This window comes from Coturnix japonica, chromosome 7 (genome assembly GCF_054131305.1).
Source record: "Coturnix japonica strain WE chromosome 7, WE-NBRP24, whole genome shotgun sequence".
Taxonomy (NCBI): Eukaryota; Metazoa; Chordata; class Aves; order Galliformes; family Phasianidae; genus Coturnix; species Coturnix japonica.
In genome coordinates, this window is record NC_140669.1 from 21285827 (window position 1) to 21309129 (window position 23303).

General features: G+C 37.1%; 1 protein-coding gene across 9 annotated transcripts in view; it reads right to left on the bottom strand.

The window, feature by feature from the left end:
- Nucleotides 1-23303, bottom strand: part of PDE1A (phosphodiesterase 1A) — a 191159-nt gene that overhangs the window by 137603 nt on the left and 30253 nt on the right. For 6 of the 9 annotated variants that reach the window (XR_014948069.1, XM_015868294.3, XM_085552695.1 and 3 more), the window contains exon 2: nucleotides 1307-1420. Coding sequence is in view for 8 of the 9 variants with exons in the window: in XM_085552695.1 (XP_085408821.1) it covers nucleotides 1307-1420 (114 nt within the window). In the remaining variant the exon portion in view is untranslated. Of the gene's footprint in view, nucleotides 1-1306; nucleotides 1421-1584; nucleotides 1740-2003; nucleotides 2149-23303 lie in introns of those variants that run through there. The other 3 variants (XM_085552696.1, XM_015868295.3, XM_015868292.3) reach the window with 2 other exon arrangements.

Genomic DNA, 23303 nt, shown 5'->3' on the forward strand with positions numbered 1-23303 from the left:
GCCTGCATTTTCATGGTGGTTGGAGTGATCTCTGGAGGTCCCTCCCAACCCAGGGGGTTGGAATTTTGTGAATCTGTGCTTCTGTGTGTGAAACTCAGAGGCAAGATGTGTGGCATCAGGCAGAATATTTATTCTGCTAGGTGCACTTTGAGGTTTCCAGGGCTAACATGTTTGCCAAAATGCATAATACTAAACAGTGATTACAGGATTCATAGCAAATATTCAGAAGCATATCACAAACAAGTTTTGATAAATTCCTGGCCATAATTGAAAAGTTGCTTTCCACAGAGGCAAACAAACTTTCTTGTGAAAGAAAGCAGACGACAGAAATTCCTTTTCCCACAGTCAGCTCAAATCTCTACCCAATGCACAGGGGAAATAGATAGAGACATAGCCAGTACATTCAATACTCAGCACTCGAATTGACGCAGAGGTCCCAGTCAAACTTTTTCCTTCGGCATCTAAACGACTGTATAGCAACTGTGGCATACATTTAGAAGCTCAGTATTTCAAATCTTTCCAGCTAAAATGAGTGTCCTATCATCACTTCTAAAGCAAGAATCATAACGTGACTGTTCCTTTGTAACATCATGATATCAGCTTTCAGTGAAAAATACAGACAAGCACTTGAAAGAGGTGCCAAAGTTTAAGGTGTTCAGAACACACTAGTTGACTTTCTCTCTGACATGCTACAGATGCTTGTTTATTGATCCCTTACACCAGAAGACTACACTGAAATTTTCACAAGCATACCTAATTACACAGAGCAGGTGCATGGTGGTCCCTTCAAACAGTCCTTTAATCAGTTTTAGGCATTGTTAAGCACCAAAATAACTGACCAAAAAAAGACCAAAACCACAGACATAGCATCCTCCTAATAACTAGTTATCTTTTAACACAGGCTTCTTTGCATTCTCTAAAGGCAAAGTACTGATACTTCCTATGGAACTGCAGTAGCATACTTACCTATGTATATTGGCAGGAATGATGAAACAGCTCTGACAATGCTGACTCTGAAGTTAACATTTACAAAATCACATCAGAGCCAAGGGAGTGTAAACATGAAAGGACTTACCTGCATTTCAATTTGGATAACTAGTCATCTGTCTTTTAAATGAGGTGATTGAATCTTACACAGCATCCAATATTAAGTACCCATGATACAAGAGAGCGACGTACGGTAATATGAGAGCAAACACTATTCACAGCTTAGGGATAATTCTCTGATTTGTTAATTAGTCATTTTAACGAACGAAAACTGTCTTTCTCAACGAATAGAACAAAAGCCAAGGAGGGAAGTACTCACATTCCTTTGAGCCGCTGCCACATTTTCTCTGCATGTCCTCCTATTTGATACTTTATAGAAGTGCTTTCCAGTTCACGAGTTGTTTCCGTTGCTCGAGCCCCCATCGTTACTGTCCTACAGTGATACAGTTATAGTCAGGCTCAGCAGCAAGTAAAAGCATTCCTCAGTCCACTACAAATGTCAGATGATCCACGCATGTTAGACAGTAGCAGCTTTCACATCAAAACACATCAGAATTACAAAAGCTGAGGGATGATTCTGCCTGAATCGCTACTCACTTGGGTAGAAAAATCCACTCTTCCCCCCCCACACACACCAGCACAGAGCAGTACACAGCTCCTCTGACCTCACGAGTCTAATCCATACGCGTGAGCCAGCTACTACACTACCGACTGCCTGCACAGGCTCCTTCCTCATGCACTTTGCCTGCAGTAGGAATATGCACAGAAGCACAAAAGATTCCTTAAAACAGGCTATAATGCATTGCTATGCAGGATAAATGTGCATGGTTTTAACAATCCAGAAGGAAAGAAAGCCTGGCTTCTCCTCTGCAGGTTGAAGAAACAGGCTGCAATAGGAAAGCAGATGGTAGGAGCCAGTATCAGCCACATCACCCTACAAAGAGTGCATGTTCAAATGCCAGCGCTTTCTTCTCTTTAGATGATCCCGAATTGATTCTTAAGGAGTAAATATCTACCAGCTTCTTGAGAAGAAAATGACCGACTAATGTTAAGTCGGCAGTGAAGTATAAATCCCTGCAGAAGAGAAATTGAAGAGCTCTACAGGTTGTTACTGAAGGAGTATGCTGTAATGATGACTATTCACCTTCTCCTAGCAACTCCACACAGTAGGTTGCTGTCAGTTTAAGTGGTGGGAAATGCAGCAGCTGCAAGACAGCCCGCTCAGCGAATCCTGCAGGACAGCACCACGCTTGTGTCTGCCAGCAGAACTATTAGGTGCAGGCAAACAGCACAGGGGCTGGGGACTAAAAGATATGCCAGCCACACAGCACATTGCCAGGGCTGCCTTTCAAGTGCAGAAGTAAGCACCTGGGTGTACAGCCAACACTGGGTTTTGGAACGGGCAAAGGAGAGGATTTCCTTGCTTGCCCAGCTGCAGACCTGCCTTTGTAGAGTGCTTCCTGTACTGTGTAAACAGCACTGCAGTGAATCAGAAACAATCTTCATTTCTGAAGCAAAAGCCAAATAATCAAATATTTCACAGACTTCTGTCAGATATTGTGTTTGTTTCACTAAGAGCCGTGCAAGAAGCCAGGCAAGAGGAGGGTGCCAAGTGGCAAACAACGTGCCTGCTGTCAGCAGCTGCTGGTGCCACCCAGCCAGGAAAGAGGTACTGAGTTGGGACAGGCCACTGTAAACCAGGGCCCTCAGACACCAATTAGAAGGAGCCTAAGATAGAAGATTCATATCCCAGTACGGCTTTAATTAGACATCTTTATATGTATTAAATGTTACAAAGATGTGACCTGATGAGAAGTTCCCATCTTATGCAACTGGCAGAAAGGGGTAAAGCATTAAGTACTTAGGATCTTACAGAAAAATAAAGAAGAGGCTCACTGCTTTGAAATAATCCTCATACTCCTCAGAAATTTCTTATCAATTTACTTTCTCCAGGATGCTTTTCTCCTGTACAAGTTACAGATTTAAAACATCCCCTATTGGAGTTATAAAACAGTATGAGATGTATCTGTCATGCAGTGATCTCAGGTGGATAACTAAATGCTGCATTTCATTTACTTTTCTGATTTTAACACATAGGCAATTTTAAAATGGTATTATTTTGGTGACTTTCACTGAATTATTCCTGACTCAAACATATTATCATAATTCCTATAAACTTTACTATCAATATCCAAAAACCACTCGTAGGATGAGAAATCACTCTTATAATTTTCAAACAGCATCGTAAAATGATGACAATGCAAACAACTGTTTTTTCAGCAATTGAAAGCATTTGCCTGGTTAAAAAGGCAGCAGTACCTCTGAAACTTCTCTGAGACTTCCAGTTCTGTTGTGGATGGAGTCCGTCCTACAAAGGTTGAGAAGAGTATAAAGACCTCTCCAGGGAATAACTAATAAGAACTCTCACACTGATCCGGGATCTTCCCTCTGGTAACTCCCAGACCTCTGAGACAACTCAAAGAAAACAAGTATTTATAGAAACCACATTGACCTCTAGGGACAGAAGGGAATTTTAAGGGCCTAATTTTTCTCATAAATTATTCCCTGTTCTTATTCAAATCTACAATGAAAAGAAGTAGTGCATGTAAGTTGTTCTCTCCCCAGCCCCCGAGAAAGTAAGCATTGGAAAATATATTGCTTTGATTTACTGGAGAGAAGTACTATCAGCAGGTAACATCCCTCATGAAGGAATAAACCACCCAAATATTGCTGTGAGCGGACATACACCCATGAACTTTACCAGAACTCCACAAAGGGAACCAGGCTCCCTGTGGGCCCACATTGCTAAAACAGCAGAAAGCCCTGCAACAGAATCACCTGGCCAGGCTCTGAAAATGAAAGAAACTGCAGGAAACACATAAAAAGAGATCAATAAGTCATTAGAAAATCAAGAAAACCAAGGAAGTAGCCCAAGTAAGTGTTCTGCACGCTCCTAAGGAGAATGAAACAAGCCACTTAAAAAACAAAAAATAGTTATGTTATTATCCTGGAAATGTGAGTAAATCTATCCTCATAGAAGCATGAAGAGAGGAAGAAAAGCTGCAGCAGCAGCTCCCCATGGGCACACAAGGCAGCACAAGGCAGGAGCTTGCTGCTAGAAGAAAGGACAACCAGAACTGCCCCTTGTGCAACAAGGGAAGTGGGGAAGGAACTACAGCTGACCCAATTTGCTCAGAAGTACACATCTGCTGTACAAACTGGTGTGAAGGTGATCCAGAGTACTAAACAAGAAGCAGATATTTTAGGAAGTCAAGTCAACCAGAAACATAATACTTGAGATGGTACACTATTAATTTGCTTTGTTTCCCAACTACTACCTGTTCTTATTCTGTTCTTCTGCTCCTGCCCTAGCTAACCTTTCCAATATTGAATACTAAGAGACCTTTACTTCTATTCCAAAAACACAGTTAGTATGAAAATGACCTATGTTAAAACAGGGAAAATCCTGCAGCTAACCTAATGAGAGAATGGCTATGGAAACTAGAAAGGGCTGTGCAGGTTCTGATGAGGAGAATTAGAGTTTTATTTTAAATAAACCCCTTACTTCTCAAGAGAAGTTAAATATACTGCATTATTTGAAATTATCTTCACAACCCATATGTGGAGAATAAGGAATAACAAGAGGTCTTCAGGTGACTCGCCAGGTTAATATGCATTCCTCCAGATCCAATTGCACAATCGTCCCTGCGGAGGAGCTGCAAAAGGGCCGTGAACCAATTAAGAAATGTGAAAACATCAAAGGGAAATAGAGAGAAAAAGAAAAAATATTTTTAAGCAGACACAGAAGGTATTGGATCTGACTGGATCTCTATGCTCTGGCTTCTCAACCAGCAAGCACTGACACATTCACTGAGGCAAATAAAGCATTGCACATCTTTGCTGGGTGTTACAAGTCAGGAAGTTAAGTACTGAGGAACTGAATACCAGTGGGTTCAAGTATGCCATGTTAACATCTCATTGCTCAATCTCTACCCCTAGCACAAAGGGCTGGATCACCAGGGAGTGCTTGCAGCATCTCCTTCCAGCCTCCCCAGTATCTGATGCACTCACATTTATAACGTGCAATCTCCTTCTTCACAAGCAAAGATAAGCTAGCTTGTTATACCCAAATGTGTTAATTGTTAACAAGTAAGAAGCATAGTGAAGGAAAAAACAATATCTACGCTTATTAAAATTGAAGGACTTGATTTAATCGTCTTCAGCAATTCGGCAGGGGTAAAATACTAATGTTACAGTAATACTGTCTCCATACAATAATTTTAGCAGTCTTACATAACTGATGGATAACCATTTGTAAGATTCACACATACAGCCTACAGTGTATTGGCATCGATTCAATTAAGTAGGTAAAAGCTGAGATTGATACAGATTGATAATCATCAACAACGATTAGATGACCTAAAAAAGGAGAACCAACAAGGATAATCTTCCCTTTTTTTTTTTTTTTTTCTTTTAAATATGTTTTTCAGCATGTGATCTGCTGTATATGGGGCTTCAACACTGCTCAACTGCCAGCTGCATGCTACATCCTGCTGCAGGGATATGGGAACTGGTCAGCAGAAATTCAATGGGTAACTTGAGTCAAAACAACTTTGATACATGGGAAACAAATTGGATGTCTGAGTGAAAGTGGATGGAACTGACATAATAGTTATGAAGCCTTCCTTGCTATGATTCCATCATAACCTTTCAGTTGTTAGTTGTAAAACTTTAAGAAGCAAGAGGCTGCCCTTTACCTTGTATAAAACATATCACTAGAGAACCACTGAAAACTAAGGTATTTCAAAATAAGAACACACTGGTTTGTAATAACATCAAGCTGAAGTTTAGGTACAGTCACGTACATAAGAAATTTTCATGAAAATAGAACTAGCTTCTAAGAACCCCTCAAGAAGTGATTTGGCTGAAAAACAAGTTCATTTTTGGGAAAAAGGTAAGAAAAAAGGAAACCAGTTTAAAACTGGCAGCACTGCAGAAATAAAATGCACAGATTGAAATAAACTGTCGCAGAGAATCATGAAGACAATGGTTTGCTTCATGACAACATGAGATTGCTACTTGTCAGTGGCAAAGAGGGCAAGGCTGCCTACATAATGAGAAATCAACAGTTGTAGAAAAATATTAATTTGCTGGATTAGCTGTGCTCCTAACAGATGACAATGTGTTTTGTTAAATTTCACACTTTTTTTATCACTCATTTAGGAGTATTCATGAAGCCATTGTAACTTTGATAATCACGTAACAAAGAGGTAATGGTAAGATAAAAGTCTTCTAATTCAAAAGCTATGGTTGACTGTGGAAAACTAACTGCCAAGTTTTTGGCATGGGTGTACAACTCGGGAAAAAGAGAGAACAGAATAAGAGGTGAAAGAAGAAAGGAAAACTGGATTTGACAGAGCATCTGCCAGTTTATCCCATAGAACTACATAGGAGGCAAAGAAAATAACTAGCTCATGGTGCAAGATGCATGTGCACAAAGCCAGCATGGAGCACAGTTGTCCCAGCTAACTGTTGTCCAGATAAGTTATTTCTAGCATCCATTTTGAACTACTCGACAAAGAAAGTTGTTCACTTCAGATATATGTTACTTCCACAAGGACCATAGCAACAATAAAATGTCTCTTGATATTTATAAATGACTATGATAGAACAGAGGGGGGAAAAAAATCTCACAAACTGAAAATGGAATTTGGTGAAGACTGAAAGTTATTTCAAAAAGGACCAGGTAATACATTAAGTGAAAGTCCAGTGATGGCTGTTAAACAAAATGGTTCAGAAGCAACATTCAGCTTACAATGCCTACAAACTGCAGAATGTCATGAGGTAAAAAAGCATTATCAGAGAGGGATCACCTTAAGTACCTACTCTTTATTATATTCCTTTTCTGAGTATCTTCTCCTGACCACCACTGGAAACAGAATACTAAGTGAGTGAAGCATGGTATTTCTTAAGTCTTTATTCAATACAAAAGTGCATCTTATGATGTATAAAAATATTTTTCATTCATTTTAATGTGTTTGGTTTTTTTTTTAATTGTATCTGAACATGCAGTGGTTTTCTCCCTTGATTCATAGAGGAGGAATCTTATATAACAACTCTGCAAAATGCCTTCTGTTGCAGTTAACTACAAAATGGAGTCATTGGTACTGTACACAAATGCTAGAAATGTAAATACAGAGCGTTTAACAAAGACCCAAGAACATGTCCCCTACAATCCTTCAAACTGACTTGGATGATACACTGCATAGTACAAAACGTACACAAGATACATAGGATGTCTGAGAAAATCACCAAATTCAGCTTTTATTTTCAAAGCTTCACAAAAAAATTCCAGCTGTATAAAATTCTAACTCTATAGAAGTCAGTATGAAAGAGAACTGAGTATTATTAAGCACATGACGTGACAGGGTTGGAGTTGGAGTATGCACAGTATTATCTGATTTAAAATAAGTCTGCTCCAAATATATACATTTTAGGGACTTGCTACATAACTTGAAAACTAAGTACTGCTGAAATCAGAAGGGTCTTTTGTTAGCATATTCCACATTTTAACCTTAATTCCAGCAAGATGGAATCTAGCTTTTGGCTTTAAAACATCTGAAAAGATGAGTAGAGTATTCAACTGACAGTAAAAACTGGAAGCACATTTAAACATTAGATCAACAGTCTAGCATGCAACAAGATTAATTACAAGAGCAAAACTTGCTGACAGTCAGATGTTTAGTATAACTTAACTGTGTTTAATATCACTGGAGCAGGCAAGTTCAAACAAAGTGTAAAGGTAAATTTTAGGGAAGCTTTCATGTTGCCCCAGTAAAATATTCTTCCTGTCAGGTTTTTCATATCAATTTGGTATAAATACCCTTAAATATGGTTTCCAATAAAAAAAAAAAAAGACAGAAATATGATATTTCAAATCAAAACCACAACAAAATTAGTTTTTAAAAATTAACTGTTTCTTCCTTAAGTATTAGAATTACAGATTCTAAAAGCATAATTAATTATCTACATTATTAATTCATACTTTATAGAGACTTGGACAAGTGGATGTTAAGCACCTGTTGAAAGTCTGCCCATTGGTGGAGGTCAGCAGAGCTACTCCCACATGTAGGCTGACTCCCAGTGCCAGGGAGCAGCTGAACCAAACTGAAGGTATTGCTGTTGTGCTGCTCTTCCAGTGACAAGTTAACATCATCTGTAAGGGGTGCATAACCAAAGTAGCTTTGTGCACCCTATGAAGAGCTGTAGCTCCTCCACTACAGTCTGTTCTCATTGCAATGTACCTAGCAATATCCTATAGCCACTTTAGTGGCATAGAAAGGGTAAGCCACCATTACTGCAGCTCCTACCATGCCCACTGCCATAGCACAAATTCTAACACTGATGGCTAGTAGAGTTATACTTGTGATAGGGACTTAGAAAAGAAAGAGTGGAAAAGAATGAGACTTATTCAACTGAACTTATGCGATCCTTTTTGGGATTTTCTCACCCTACCTCTCTTAGTTTACTTATTACTATAATCTAAGTTGCCATTTCCTTGAATGTGCTTCCTGCCTGTATTCATCTCCACTGTACTTTCTGAAAGTCTGGAGTTTAATTCTGATGGAACCTGAATCAAACTCTGACAGATAGGGAGAAGTGAACTAATACTACTGCTGTGTTCAAAAACATAAAGATCTTAAATAAAACAATGAGGCAGTTGCCCTTGAAACAGAGCACAGACTGAGCATAAAACAAGCATGTCTTTATCAGCTTACAGATGCAAAAAAAGCTGAAAAGTTTCTCCTTGATCTGACATGCCCACCTGGCCAGGTCAGGTCTCTCCCTGCTCTGGGAGATCTCCCTACTGCCATAAAAAAAGGCACATTTCAGGTTTTTAGCACAAAACACAGGAAATGTTTTGGAGATCTCAAGTGAACACATCTGCCCAATTTTAGTGTGTATGCAAGTTAAAGTCCAGATGTGGACAAGAATAAAGAATAGCACAAGTATAGATGACTGTGAGTAAGAAACAGAGCATTTAAAAAAAAAAAAAAAAAAAAGGATACAATACTTATAGTTTGGTAAGCTACAGTGCTTTTTTATGCCTGTTGCATGCTAACACTAAAAAATTCATTGGCTCTCAATATCTAGGGTAGACAAAGCAGTAATTAGATGAATTTGTAACAAATACAGTCTAGGCTAGAAATGAAGGAATGTTCTCCAGCTATGAAAGTCAAATATCCAGGCTGACAATGAAATCTTTTCCACTAAAGCTTGAGAAAATGACAGGCAAAAATCTAAAGTCAAAAACTTAGATAGTCCCCTTGTATATCTTTTTTTTTTCCTTTTCTTTTTTTTTTTTCTTTTTTTAATTTTAAAAGTATGTGTTTTAATTAGCTTGAGCTGAGATATTCTAAAATATCCTACAGAAAAAAAATGATAGGAGATCCCGCAGAGAAGCAATGGGACAGCACATTATAAACACGCAAACACTTGGCTACTCCCAGAATTCTCAGCATTAGTAAAATCAAATTTTCAATTCCACTAATGAAATGCAGTCATTTTCTTACAAAAAGAGAAAATGTCCTCAAAAACATCAGGCTACCAGTTCTAGAATCTCTCTGGCAACAAAGAAATGTTTGCACTTCACTCAAAATGAAAATATTGCTGTTTCTAACTATCCAGAAATGTCCCATAGGTAGTATTTATATGCATGGATTTTGTTTTGGTTTTCTATCTGAAAAGCATATTGTTTCACCCAGGCAGGTGCACTGCCGCACACTGATGGGCAAACTAATTTGACTTACAAAAGCAACATTATTGGTGAAGTAGACCTTTACAAAACACTGATTTTTTTATTATTATTTTTTTAAATATAAAAACTTGTCCTTTATTTCCAGGTGACTAAGTTCCCGTTCCCAACATTAGCTTTATTCTAGTTTCCTTTTTTTTTTTTTTTTTTAATACTTTTTCTATACAGTACATTGCTTCCTCTTTTTCATACCTGCAGATCATTTTCCAATTACATCATCTTGTTCATAAACCAAAGTTCTTAAATCTCCAGCAACAAGGCTTATTTATCACTCTTACACAACTAAAACAATTGTCAGTGTTTGTTAAAGTAACCCCACTGTGAAATCAGCATCCCAAATAAGCTCTCCAGAAGTTCTATATTCTGCATTTCTACAGCTGCTTTCTGTGAGGTATCTCAATTGGTCATCAGAAAGATGAAATGGGCTTTTTCTCTGCTTGCTTGTTTGTTTATAGTATTTGATAACAAGAGTATCTTATATTTGATAGCTGCCAATACTGATAAGTTCATCAATCAAATTATCCATGTATGTGTCTGCTAACAAAAGATGAGCAAACACTGAAGAAAAAGCTTGGTGTACATATAAGAAAAATACAAACAATAAAACAATCCAGGGGACTAGAGGTTTATTTTTAGTTTGGAATTAATTTAAGCATCTTTAAACTGTTAAACACTTTCCATTATTTGATGCTTCAGTGGACATTACTTGAGATGACAAAATTATCATCACAGCAATGGAGAATTTAGAAATGGAAATTAAACCTGACATATTGACACATTACTTATTATGAAAATTCTAGAATGCTGAGGTTGGGGATTATTTCCATAATATTTCCATAATTACATATATAGATTATTACAAAAACAGATTAAAAACAAAAATCAAGTGTTTCTACTCTAATAAAACAGATAGCTTCCCCAGAACATCTCCTGTTGATATAGCCTTCTTTGTTGCTTTCTGTGGTTTTCTTTTTAGCAATGCTGGATGTTAGGATATGAAAACTATTTGCTATATTATGAGCATTTTGTGATGGAAAAAAGAATGGAGGAAAATATGATGTATTAAGTCTTATTTTAACATCAACACTCAATATGTGTTCCATCAGGCATGAACAAAATGTTACCAATCCACAGGCAACATTGCTAGTCTGGTACAAGATTTTAATTAATGTAAGTTTTTATTTTGGGCTACAAAATTTTCTATTAAATGTAGTCTGTCTGAAGATTAACAGGACTTCCTCAAGATTATATGTCCTCCTTGAAGACTTGAAGGAAAGCCACTAATAATTAGTCAAAACTAATCTACTACTCCGGTACCTTGCAGATAATCAGAGTGTTTATAAAAGTGGTCCAAGTAATTTACAGTGTTTAAATAATCTCAGTGAACTTTATGGAAGTAGCTTGTATTTACATATGCAGTAAGTACTTCATTTACCTCTCACATAGAGCAAAACTTCAGTGAGCCCATATCAGTTTTAATGAATCTATAAACTAAGGTGTTCTGCTTTGGGATTTTGCTTGAGAAAGACATCATGCAACTAAGCTCCTCCACCTGCGATAAGGCCTGACTCAACTCTCACAGAGGTATTCTGAGGCAGGAATTTTGCACAATAGGAATATCTAATGCGATCCTATTTTGAAGGAAAGATACTGCATTCTGGTAGAAAAAATTAAAAATGGGGGGAAAAGTGCTTTAATCACTAATTTTACACTTTTATTAAAAGCATGATACTTGCTTTAGGTCTAAAATTCTTGCAGGCATTTACACTAAGTGGTCAGGGCTCGAGCTAGAACTGAAGCATTTCCTTGAATAGCACTGTGACTACTCAAACACTGCATACGGCCAGAGAAAAATCTTTTCATTCAATAAACTAACAACAGTTCCTGCAACACATAGGCTATAAAGTCCTCTGCAAAAACAGCCAGCACTGCATAGCTAGAGAACAAATACAAAATTAAACAAGTGTAAAAATGAGCCTCCTCCAGCATCTTCCCCAGCAAGAGACTTTCTGAGCCAGGGACTGCATTCAATAGCATAGCTGCTGGGCCCCTGCTAGATTTATTCCATATGAATTTGCCTAAAACTCTGCTGAAAACACTTATTCATTATTCTCCACAACACCCAGAGGCAATCTGTTCTGCACTTCACTAACATATTACAGAAAATTTACTGTCATGTGCATGTTTTAGGTGTACCTCATGCTATAGGATCTCCCTACCTTCTTCCATTAGTGAAACATTAGATAATAATTTCCTGTACATGCTCTGTTCCATTCACACCTTAACAGTATTCACACAGAACATGTAAGAATGACAGAGTAGCATTAACATTTTGAGGTTGTTGTCCGTTTTCCTCCTAAGAATTTCAAATGCTTCCTTTGCCTTTTCAAAACTGCTGAGCCCTGAACTGACACTTCTCAAATGACAGCTGGAGAACTGAGTCTAGGTTTGGATTCCTTCATACGCCATTCAAGAACGCCATTGACATTATGACATACACCTAGCAAAGGGCCACCAAGGGGTCTGGAGCTAATGACAAACAAGAATAGGCAAAGGGACATAAACCAGTTCAGCCTGGAGAAGTCTCAGAGGAGAACTTTTTGCTGCTTCGACCTACCTAGGCAAACAAGACAGAGAGGGAGCTAAGCTCCTCTGAGAGGTGCAGGAAGGAGGCAATAGACAAGAAGAAACAAGAGAAACCATAGAATTCTGGGGGAAAAAAACACCACAAAAGAACACTATATCACATGTTGTTTGAAAACTGGTACTGGGGCTGGGGAAACCCAGCTTCCAGGATGGACTGGCCAAGTCCCCGAGCACCTTGACCTAGGCCTGGACAACATGACCTGCAGAGGGCCCCATCAACTGCAACTGGGAGTCTGGAATTCTACCAGATTCTACCAAAGTGCCAACATGGATAATGCTGCATTAGCAAAAGCTCTGCTCTGATTTGGCAATTTACATTTCCAATTACTTAGAAGTTACTTTAAAGAAGTACTTGGAATCTGCACATTTCACATTCTCTCCAATAGCAGAATGTATACTATATGATTTACTTGCAAAATTCATTGCTGCAGGATGCTATTGATTCAATTATGTCATTAAGATATTTAGCAGATTAAATATAAATAATAATGACAGCTGTTATTAATATAACAATGGATAAAAATAAAAAGGCTAGCAATTTTCAGGCTTTGGATCATAAGCATATCACCAGATGGAAAAAAACAGAATTATCTTGTTACAATATAAGATCATGGCCAGGTAGATTTAATAAAAAATACTATCAAAGAGAGAGAAAATGGAATTATGCAACCATTTTGCAATGTCTTATATACTGTTTTCACTATTAAACATTCAAGAACCATTTTGAATTATTTCTTTTATCTCGTAATGTAAGGACAGACAATGATGTGTCAGTAATTATTTCTCTGCCTTCCTTTTACTCATTCCTTCAAAAACAGATACATATACAAGAATGAGAACAGTATGTAAGAGAAAAAGTATTGGATGTCTTAATACTCACAAATTATTGCTGAAAGGCACACACCTATAAAATCCATGGTCTTGTATGCAAAGGTACCACAAGATAAATTTTAAAGGTAATATTCAATAGCTCAAAATGTAACAGTTCATTCAGCCTAAACAAAGGCTAAAAACATTAAAAAGTCAAAGTCTGGAAGAATTATCTGCTTTGTTTAAAAAACACATTTAAAAAGAAGAGACCTTAGCAAATTTAATCTGCTACAGCTGACATCATTACTGGGCACTGATTCAAACTCCAAATTTAATTTCAGTGAAGCCTTAGTAAAAGTAATGCCTTCTGCAGATTCAGAGCCATCCAAATGACATTATCTGCTGATGACAATAAAAAGTAACTTAACCAAATATTTAATTTTAAGAAATGCTACAGAAACTGTATATAAAAAATGTATGTTGAACTGGCTAGGTAAAAGATTTTAAGCCATTGGGTGTTCCTTCCTCATGGTTTATAAGCTTCAAAGTAAGTGTCAGCACAGATTTGAATCCTTCTGAGCACATTTTTAGTTCTAGACATACATATGCTGTGTGTCACAATTCAATTACTTTGATATATTGAGACGGTGAAAATGTACTTTCTACTGCAGTGAAATATATGGCATGATGAGCAGAGCACGGAAGAGAGAAAAGAAAAATCCATGCTGGGGAACACTTATGGCATGCCCTACCTTTATGACATTTAGCATGGTCTCACATTTGTGACAATAATAAAAGGATGATTACAAGTCGTTTTATTTATTTGACTTTTTATGGTAGATATCAAAAATGTACTTTCACCATCCCTGTTATTGACTTTGCAAAACTGTCAGGAAACTGCATGAGTTGAACATTTCTCTGTAAATTTTTATATTCCAATTTTGCTCAGAAAATTTATCTAAAAGTACACTTGGCAGAGCACTATGTAATTTCACAAAAGACCACACTGGAATTTCTGCAGATTGACACAGCTCAAAGCATATATATATTTGCATATGCAAAAAATATTACTTGCATGAAAAAACAATCATGTTTGTTCATACAGATTGGAATTTATTAAAATCAAATACTAACTTACATAATAGCTCAGTGATCCTTATTTGTGCATGTTTGTATAGCTCACAAAATTCCTATCAATAAAACATATGAGTATAAATTCTTTTCATTTACAATTAAACAACTACATCATATGTATATATATATATATATATATTTTTTTTTTTTTTTTAAAGTAAAGCTATGAAAAGCAAACCCATAGAAGTGCCAGCAAGTATTAAAACCCTTCTCCATTTCATCCCCAGTTCCCTAACTCCTTCTCTCAAAGAAAAAAAATTCACTTCCAGGAGCTATTTTCATGGAAATGTTTTCCTATGCATTAGACTAGATGCAATGCAAAAAACGCTTTTGCTACTTCACTCAGAAAGTCAGGTTATTCAGCACTGTCCATGGCATTCCGGTCAATTACTGAGAAAGGACAGTGCTCATAACAGAAAAATCTTCTCACGTGTTTTCTTAATTTCGCAGTCCTAGTCAATAAACATCTTCACATTAATCATAGAATCCACATAGACAATAAGGATCATCAAGTCCAACACCAGTGTTTTCCCGTCACCCTTGTTCAGTCTTCATCCATCACTGCCTAATAAAGAAAAGTGGGGAAATTTTCTTCAGTTATGAACTTTGCCAATGGCAGTAATACAGAGAAAGAGACAGGAGATGGATGTTTTAGATTTCCTCAAGAGATCAGGGAGGCGAGGAAGCCCTCGATGCTAGCTCAGACCAAGTTACAAAGGCAAGTCTCATCTACTTGATCAGAACTATTTAAATTGAGCTATAGTCTTTGCTGAAGGCAAATAAGCCCAGGAAAGTCTTCCCTCAAATTATTTTTTCAGATAACAAAGCCCAACCACATCAACCATGAAACTGTTCTGCTTTAAAAGTCGTGGACTGAAAGCTGCAAGGATTTAAAAGATAACACCACCCACCTTGTACAAGTTTGCCAAATATGGCTTTCTTGGCAGATCGAAACATGCTAAGCAGTGTTTTGTTACTTAATGAAATCCAGGACAGAGCCAAAGGGACGCAATAGTAGGCCATAAATGGACAAGTTCACCAAGGCCATTATCACAGAAGCACAGAATCGTAGAGGTTGGAAGGGACCTCTAGTGATCATTGAATCCAACCCCCTGCCAAAGCAGGCTCACTTGTGGTTCACTTTACCCCCATTTGAAATTCAGAGCTTGTTCATACCCTGTTTTTAACAATTGTGAGATATTTGACATGCAATAAAACTCAGGCAAATATAAAAGGTTATAGTATGTGATAAAAGGGCAGTACCTGGCAAAAACAAAGCAGAAGAAAAGAAATGATGGACAGCTGTCACTGTGTTGCCCCACCTAGTAAGTTAACAGCAGGCCAAGTTATCAACGCCTACACAGACAACATTACATTTGGAACTGGTGGGCATATCAAGTAAGTGTGACCTTCTTAAGTTAAAAAAAAAAAAGTTAAATCATTTTAATCTAGAATTTCTGATTATTCCGATTCTCTACAAGTTCTTAACAGCTAATGGCTTGCACACTAAGCAGAATGCTTTTGCTGGAAATTTTAAAATTAGACAACATCACAAGTCTCTTACAAGCAAAGGTTATTTCCCAAAGTCTGTGTAACATTTTGGCCATGTAGATAAGAACAGCAACCTAGGAAATATATTTTGCAATGCAACAAAAGCAATGGGAAGAAAACAGTGCAAAGTTTACATTCAACAGTCTTGCTTCTGAATCAGTGTAAGTACTAATAGACCTAATATAAAGTCTGCATAAATCCATGGCATCTCACAAAATATTTGTGAGACACGCTGAGGAACTTAAATTGAAAAGAAACAAAGGAGAAGTCAGTGACAAAGAAAACAAGCAATGGGAGATAGAACCAAAATACTCACTCTAATCACAGTACCACAGTGATAATTTTTACCCATAATCTGTTCACTGCCAGTCACTACATAAACTGCCTTCAAAATTCTAGAAATAACATGGAATTAAGTCAAAAAAGAGTTCTCCAATGAGAATTTATGCTCTATAAATAGCTTCTAACTAGACTTGGCATTTTCCTTAAAAGCTAAGAATATGCATCAAGAATAATAACCATGAACTTACAAGACCGACAGTCATCTAAAGAAATTAAATCTTTGCATTTTATCCTCTTATTCTTTTCATTACATTGTCCTTCTCATACACGTACATTTAGGACTTAATCACACAGAAAACAGCTATTTGCTTCGAAGCCAAAAATCTGTTTGCTGAATATCAACTGTAAACAAGAAAATAAATTTGAAAAACAATATTTTGGACTTTTAATTAACCGATACAGAAAACATCTTGGAAATTTGCATAAATTACTCACAATTTCAGAAAAGCAAATTATGAAAACTGTAACTATGATTCTACTTCGTCAAAGTATTTAAGTGAATAATTTGAAATCCATGAATATCTATTTGAGGATGTTCAATCAGACAAATGCCTGTGTGAAGTTTGAATATATAGTTTGAAGAGCTGATCCAGCAGGGCGGCTCTATCTACAGCAGCTGTTTGAAGGTAACTGCTAAGAGTGCAACAAGCAGGCTGCTGTGGTATTGTTGTCTGGGAACACTGCCAGGTAAACAAAATGCTGAATCTTTGTCAGTTTCTCTTAAAAAAAAAAAAAAAGTCCACATCAGAGGTGGCTGTTGGTGGTACAGCTGAAGAGGTTGAACCTTCCCACCAATATTTTATTACATTTTGTTACCTTGGGACAAATAGCATCTGACTTGAAAGTGCTTATGAAGCAAAGGTGAGCCATCAAATTGTTCCTTGAGGAAAAAAAAGTGGATGTGAACAAAGTGAAGGGGGGTGAGTAGTGCATTTCAGCAGTGGCAATAAAAGGCGTACCATAATCCAGACAGACATGCAAAACTGTCACACTACCAAAGAGTGCCTCTATCAGGGGTCATCCTTTTGTACTTCCTGGAACAGGGACAAACTGTAAACTGACTGCTACATTGTGACTGTGACTAATAAGCTGAAGGCTTAAACCAGAGTCAGACCAGGAAAGAGGGCCTTTCTCTTGTAACACAATAACGCCAGGCCCCATTCCACTTTGAAGGCAGTGGAGCACATTGCCAATCTCAGCAGGACTGTTCCACCACAGCCACCATATAATCCAGATTTGGCATTTTCTGACCTCCATTTGTCCTGGCTGATGAAAGATGGACTGTGTAGGAAACATTTTCCTAACAACATCGTCATAGCAGCTGTGAAAGCAACAGGTCACATCCACTGGCATGCAGACTCGTCATCACCATAGAAAATGCATAGCTAATAGTGGTAACTGTGCTGAAAAACAGCATATTTCGCTGAGCTTTTTTTCTATTATAGTGTAATTCTGCTCTTTGTAGGTGTTTTACTTTACATGGAATAAATAGGAGAAATAACTTACAGAGTAACCTACATACATTAGTTCAAGCCATTAGTGATCTGGGTCTTTAGCTAAACCTTAGATCATGGGCAGCACTGATCATATAGATCCCACTGAAGACGCTTTATATTACCCAAAGTCATTATGTGCAAAACATCTTCCTGTTTTGTTCTTCTACAAAAATACCTTTACAAAATCATCCTGTTTTTGTCGCAATAAGCTTAAAACTGAGAAGAAACAGAAATGAAAAAAATCCTCAGAACTAAATATTACAGTAAAGCTTGGAAAATATTCAACATACCTTTACTCTACCTCTTAGATTCAAAGATACTAAATGAAACGTGTTACAGACCAGCCCTGGGACACTGATATTCATGTTATGAATGAATCCAAATACTAATACTGCACTAGAAAAGTGGCATAAACTGGCCTTTACAACAGCACATTCATCACATTCAAAATGTTCTTAGATATAACTCTCTTATTTAGTCTTGAAGGAAGACCACAGATGGAGATACCATTTGCTCACACTATTCCAGTGCAGATTATTTAAGTAGTCAAGTTTTGTGGAACACTGTTCAATTTGCCTGAAGATAAGTAGATTTTAACATTTCCAGTAGTTAAACCTAAAAGAAGTTCCTTTTTCCTTAAATCACAGCATGGAAGTTCAAAGAATGTACAGATCAAAATCATGAAAGATTCAGTTACAACTGAAGCATAATCATCTGTATGAGATCCCTGAAGCTGCTTACAAACACATTGCAAATACACTACTGAGGTTCAATGAGAGTAAAACTTTACTACTTGCCTGACAAGTGCAAACTGAACAAGTGGATGCATCTACCAAGTGATGAAATTATACTGCAAGAAGAGAAGAGAAAGCTATTTGCTTTGTGCACAATACACAAAAATGTAACTTGAACAGGTACTTATCCTGTCCCAGCTTTAACAATGAATCCTCAAGGCAAAGCTAAAACGAGTCTCTCTCCCAAACAAATCATTAGGTTTTTGTTACCGCTAAAAGTACATAGGCAGCATTTAACTATTGTGCAAGAAGAGCAATCTGAAAAAAGAAAATACATCCTTGTACTGTAAACAGCTGCACATAGCAAAACTTAAACAAGTAAACAAAGACATATTACAAAATCATTCCCTTTTCCACCTGCTTGCAGACAACTACTTATCTGGAAAGACAGAAATAGCTAATGTTGCATTTTAAAGGATGTTTATGTAACAGAGCACTGGCATTTTGAGGGTTGATAGTATATTGGTTTTTGTATGAACATCACTTATTTGAATTGGTGCAAGATGTAGCTTTCTGTAAATATAAACTCAAAGCCAGTCCTAAAAGTTGCACTCCATCAGGTAATCCCAAGAAGTCTACCCGTAACCTGCAATAATTACTATTGTATTTTCTTGCACAAGGACATGTTCTGCTCAAGTCTTATTTTTAAGTCCAATTTTATTATGATGCATAGTACAGAATTCTAACGTTTGTTTTCAGTTAGTTTATTCCATCACTAAGCCATTCAAACCACTCCTCCACACCTCAAAGTATTCACTCTGGTGCACACAGCTGTGAAGCAATCTGTGGCCATGAGGAAAGTTTAAAAGCAGTATATGGCATTCTTTCTGTATCAACTTACATTCAAGAGAATGTGGCAAACCATTCCTCTTTATTTTCAGTTGCCTTTTTAAATATTACTCAAACAACTTCATAAATGGACTTCGATTTTTGACACAAACCACACTAATGAAATTCCAAGTTTAACAATTCTTTATCCTTAAATATTTGTTTTCTTGCAACTTTTATCCTGTGACAAAAGGATGGATTATGGGGAAAATGTCTTTAAGGCTAGAATTACTAATGCCAGGAGGCTCCCTAAAACTGTCACTTGTTAGCCAATACTTTTTAGCCAGGAAAATAATATGGAAAAGAAAAAAAGAAGAGCATCACACACACTTCCTTCAGCTCTACAGCAGGAAGCCAGGCAGTAGGCAGAGTTATACACAGGGGATTTTCAAGAAAGAAAAAGTGAGAAATTTATTGCAATAGTGTCTATTATTGCCATGTAGTAATTTTAATTTCCCTTAAAGTGTATCTGATGATCATTAATGTGTACAATTTAAATCTTGTGTTGGGATGTCTCCTTAATTAGTATACAGCAACTCAGAAAAGCAGCATTGGGGGTGGGGATACCTACAAGTGAATAAAATTTGCAAAAACAATTTGTGACCAGTATACAGCTAAAACCAACCTGTCTTTTCTTAGGCAATTTAAATGCCTCTCTTTATTACAAATTAAGAGCTACTGAATCTTAGTCATGGCAGCCTACAGTTTCTCACAAGGAGACTGGAGGGGCAGCGATGATCTCTGGACTCTAGCAATAACAGAACTCAAGGGGACAGCCTGAAGCTGTGCCAGGGGAGGGTCAAGTTGGGAATCAGGAAAAGGTTATTCACCAGAACGTGGTCAGCACTGGCATAGGTTCCCCAGGGTAACAGCACAGTGCAAGACAGTGCTTCAGTTTGGGTTTTTGCTGGATCCAGGAGTTGGGCTTGATGATCCTTGTGGGTCCCTCCCAACTCCAGATATTCCATGATTCTGTTATTCTAAATAATTTAAAAGAAAAGAGATTTTGCCTTTTAGCTTTACAGCGTTAGTGTTCTACATGCCACTCATCACTACAGAGCAATGCCCCAAGTTTTGCTGCAATGACATCTGCTATGATTTTTAAAACCACCAAACCATTTTCCCTGAGAACTCCTCAGGCATAAAAGCTATTTTCCACAATTTGTTTCCATAGATACAGCTTTGTTTTTTTTAATTAATCAGAATGAAAGACTGAAAATTATTAAACAAATATATAATCAGAAACTAGTTAATATTCTATGCTGTGTCTCTTTAAACAGAGCCCCATCCTGAACATATTTAATTTTGGACAGCTAAAGCAGAGTAGAGTAGCATGATGCGACCCTTTCTAAATGGAGACTTCGACATTCTGGTTCAAGATAGAAGCACAGCAGAGTTAAGACCCTGACCGCTGACCATACTGAAAAAAATAAACAAGTACTGCTTATGGGAGGAAAAAAAAGCTGTCAGAGACCAAATTAAAGCATCATTTCATCCATGTATCTGACTAAATTCAATTTTAATCACAGAAATCTAAGCAGATAGACATGAAGGGAATAGGGATCTGTCATTCTATCAAGTTAAATGGAACAGCTTTGGAAATACACATTTAAAGTAAAGGCTGCCGCATCTTTTGCGGAGACAGTGATTTCAGTTTTTTTACTCGCTCTGAGTAGGATAGTGAAACAAAACAGATGGGCTAATAATTATTACTGGCCTAAAGCTGCTGCACTGGCTTTCCAGGGCAGGCAAATTCAACCTGAAAACTTCAGAACATGCACAGAAGTGTTTGAAAAATGTTAAAGGGGTGAGAAGAGTCAGAAGTACTCAGAACTCACAGGCATTTTAAAATAAAAAAGGTTTTTTAAAGTGACTTCCACAAACCATCTGTCTCCCTCTCTCTCTCTTACCCTCCCTAAATAACTGAACTGGTAGTATTATCTCAAGAGTATATGCAGCATTTGGAGAAATAGAATATAGCACAGTCACATCCCAAAACAAGGAAGAAAGGAAAAAGCACTAAAACTAGTTTCTAAATGTCACTTCTTTCTGAAATCAAGGAGCAAGCATGTCTTTTCATAATGTTAAGAACAGATTAGATGCCTTAAGCAACTCAGAACGGGTGAATGGTGAATTATGCACGGCTTAATAATACTACATAAATACCTGAAGCACCTTAATCTGGTCATAGAAAGAGTACTTCTATCTTTCAATGCACAAAGTGCTTATTTGCAGAGTTCAGACAATGGAATCCACAAGAAAAAAAGGATAAAAGAAAGAATAAAAAGAGCCAGCAGTTGTTCCACAATTCTTAGAGAAGAGAGGCCTGGGAAAACTGTACTGTTTAAAGCTCTTCCAGCCACTCCTATGGGACTACAATGTCAGTTATCTTGGTGTTGCATTCACATGAGACTGGTGTAAGATACTCATGCCAAGTGTCCAGTATTGAAATATTCAACAGTATGAAATGCAACTTTAAGGTGCCACGAGGAAACAGTGGTATCACAGGTAAAAACTAATTCTACAAATTCTCTGTGCCCATCTCATATCTTAGATAGTTACAGTTATTGAAAAAAGCAGTAGGTTGTTGGCCCTACAAAAAAAAAAAAAAAGAAAAGACATACATCACAGGTGATCCTAAGCAAAATGAAGCTTCATTTACATTCATAACAGAAATAATTCTGAGCTTCTTGGTGTTGATGGAGCTGTAGTGTCTGCCATGTCAGTCTGTCACACTGACAGCTGTTTTTGTTTTTTTTTTTTTAATTTCTCAAGCAAGTCCATCAGCAGTGGGCAGCTATTTCTACAGCAACTCAGTGCAATTGGAGAACTGTTAGGCAATACAATGCCATCAGCTGCTTGATGTTGCTTAAGCTTATTGTAGTTCATGCTGTCTGGAGTCATCTAATTAAACACTCCAGAAAAAAAAACCAACACAACACTCAATCAGGGAGCTGATGTGGAAACAAGCTGTCTTTGTGGGGGAAAAAAATCCAATTCAGAATGCAGAAGAAAATAAAATAGATGTCTCTTTTTGTTCTTTTGCAAACCTCAGTATAAAATAGAAGATGACTTTCACAGGTTTCTGAAATAGGAGTACATAATACTTAACATAATTGATAAAACTAAGTGGAAAATCATATTAGAAAATTTCAAATGCTTGCAAAAATAAAACACTGTGTTCATTTCAGTTCATATCATTGCAACAATGTTAAGCTTGTCTGTACTGTACTAGTCTATAAAAAAAACAATCTTAGTAGCTTTCCTTAAGAAAATTCTTAACATAGTTTAGGGATGCAAATAACTGGTAGTTACCCTTCATTTTGGCTATCTGGAAATTTGAAAATGAATTGGTAGAGAGATAACACATTTCACACATGGGATGGCTCCTGAAGAAGAATGTCAGCAGAGCAACAAGGGCAAATGGACTGGCACTGCCTGGGATGTGATGGTTTCATGAGAAGAAAAGAAAACACCAAACCAGTCACCTTTGTCTTTCACTTTGGCACAACAGAGCAATAAATTCAAACAATGTTTAAAGCAAGGATTGACCAGTGAACTGAGAATTATTGTCCAATGATTCATTATTTCATCTGCTTTTTCTATGCTGTGTTGAGTATATACACGTAGGTTTGGAAAGAGGACAGAGCCACAAATGGTACCTTGCAGAAGAATCTCTCTATGTTCAGAAGGAAATTCCTACTGATAACTTCCAGTTTACTGCTAGTTCTTAAAGGCAATGGATAACAGTTAACCACACAAAGTTGACTTGAAAAATTACAAGGGATATGAAAGTGTAAAAAATAATTAGGATTAGGATGTTGGATTCCTGAGTTTGTTTCCCTGCTTGTTCTTTTTTCAAGACTGTGGTTCCAGATAAGAAAACTATTTACAGAATAC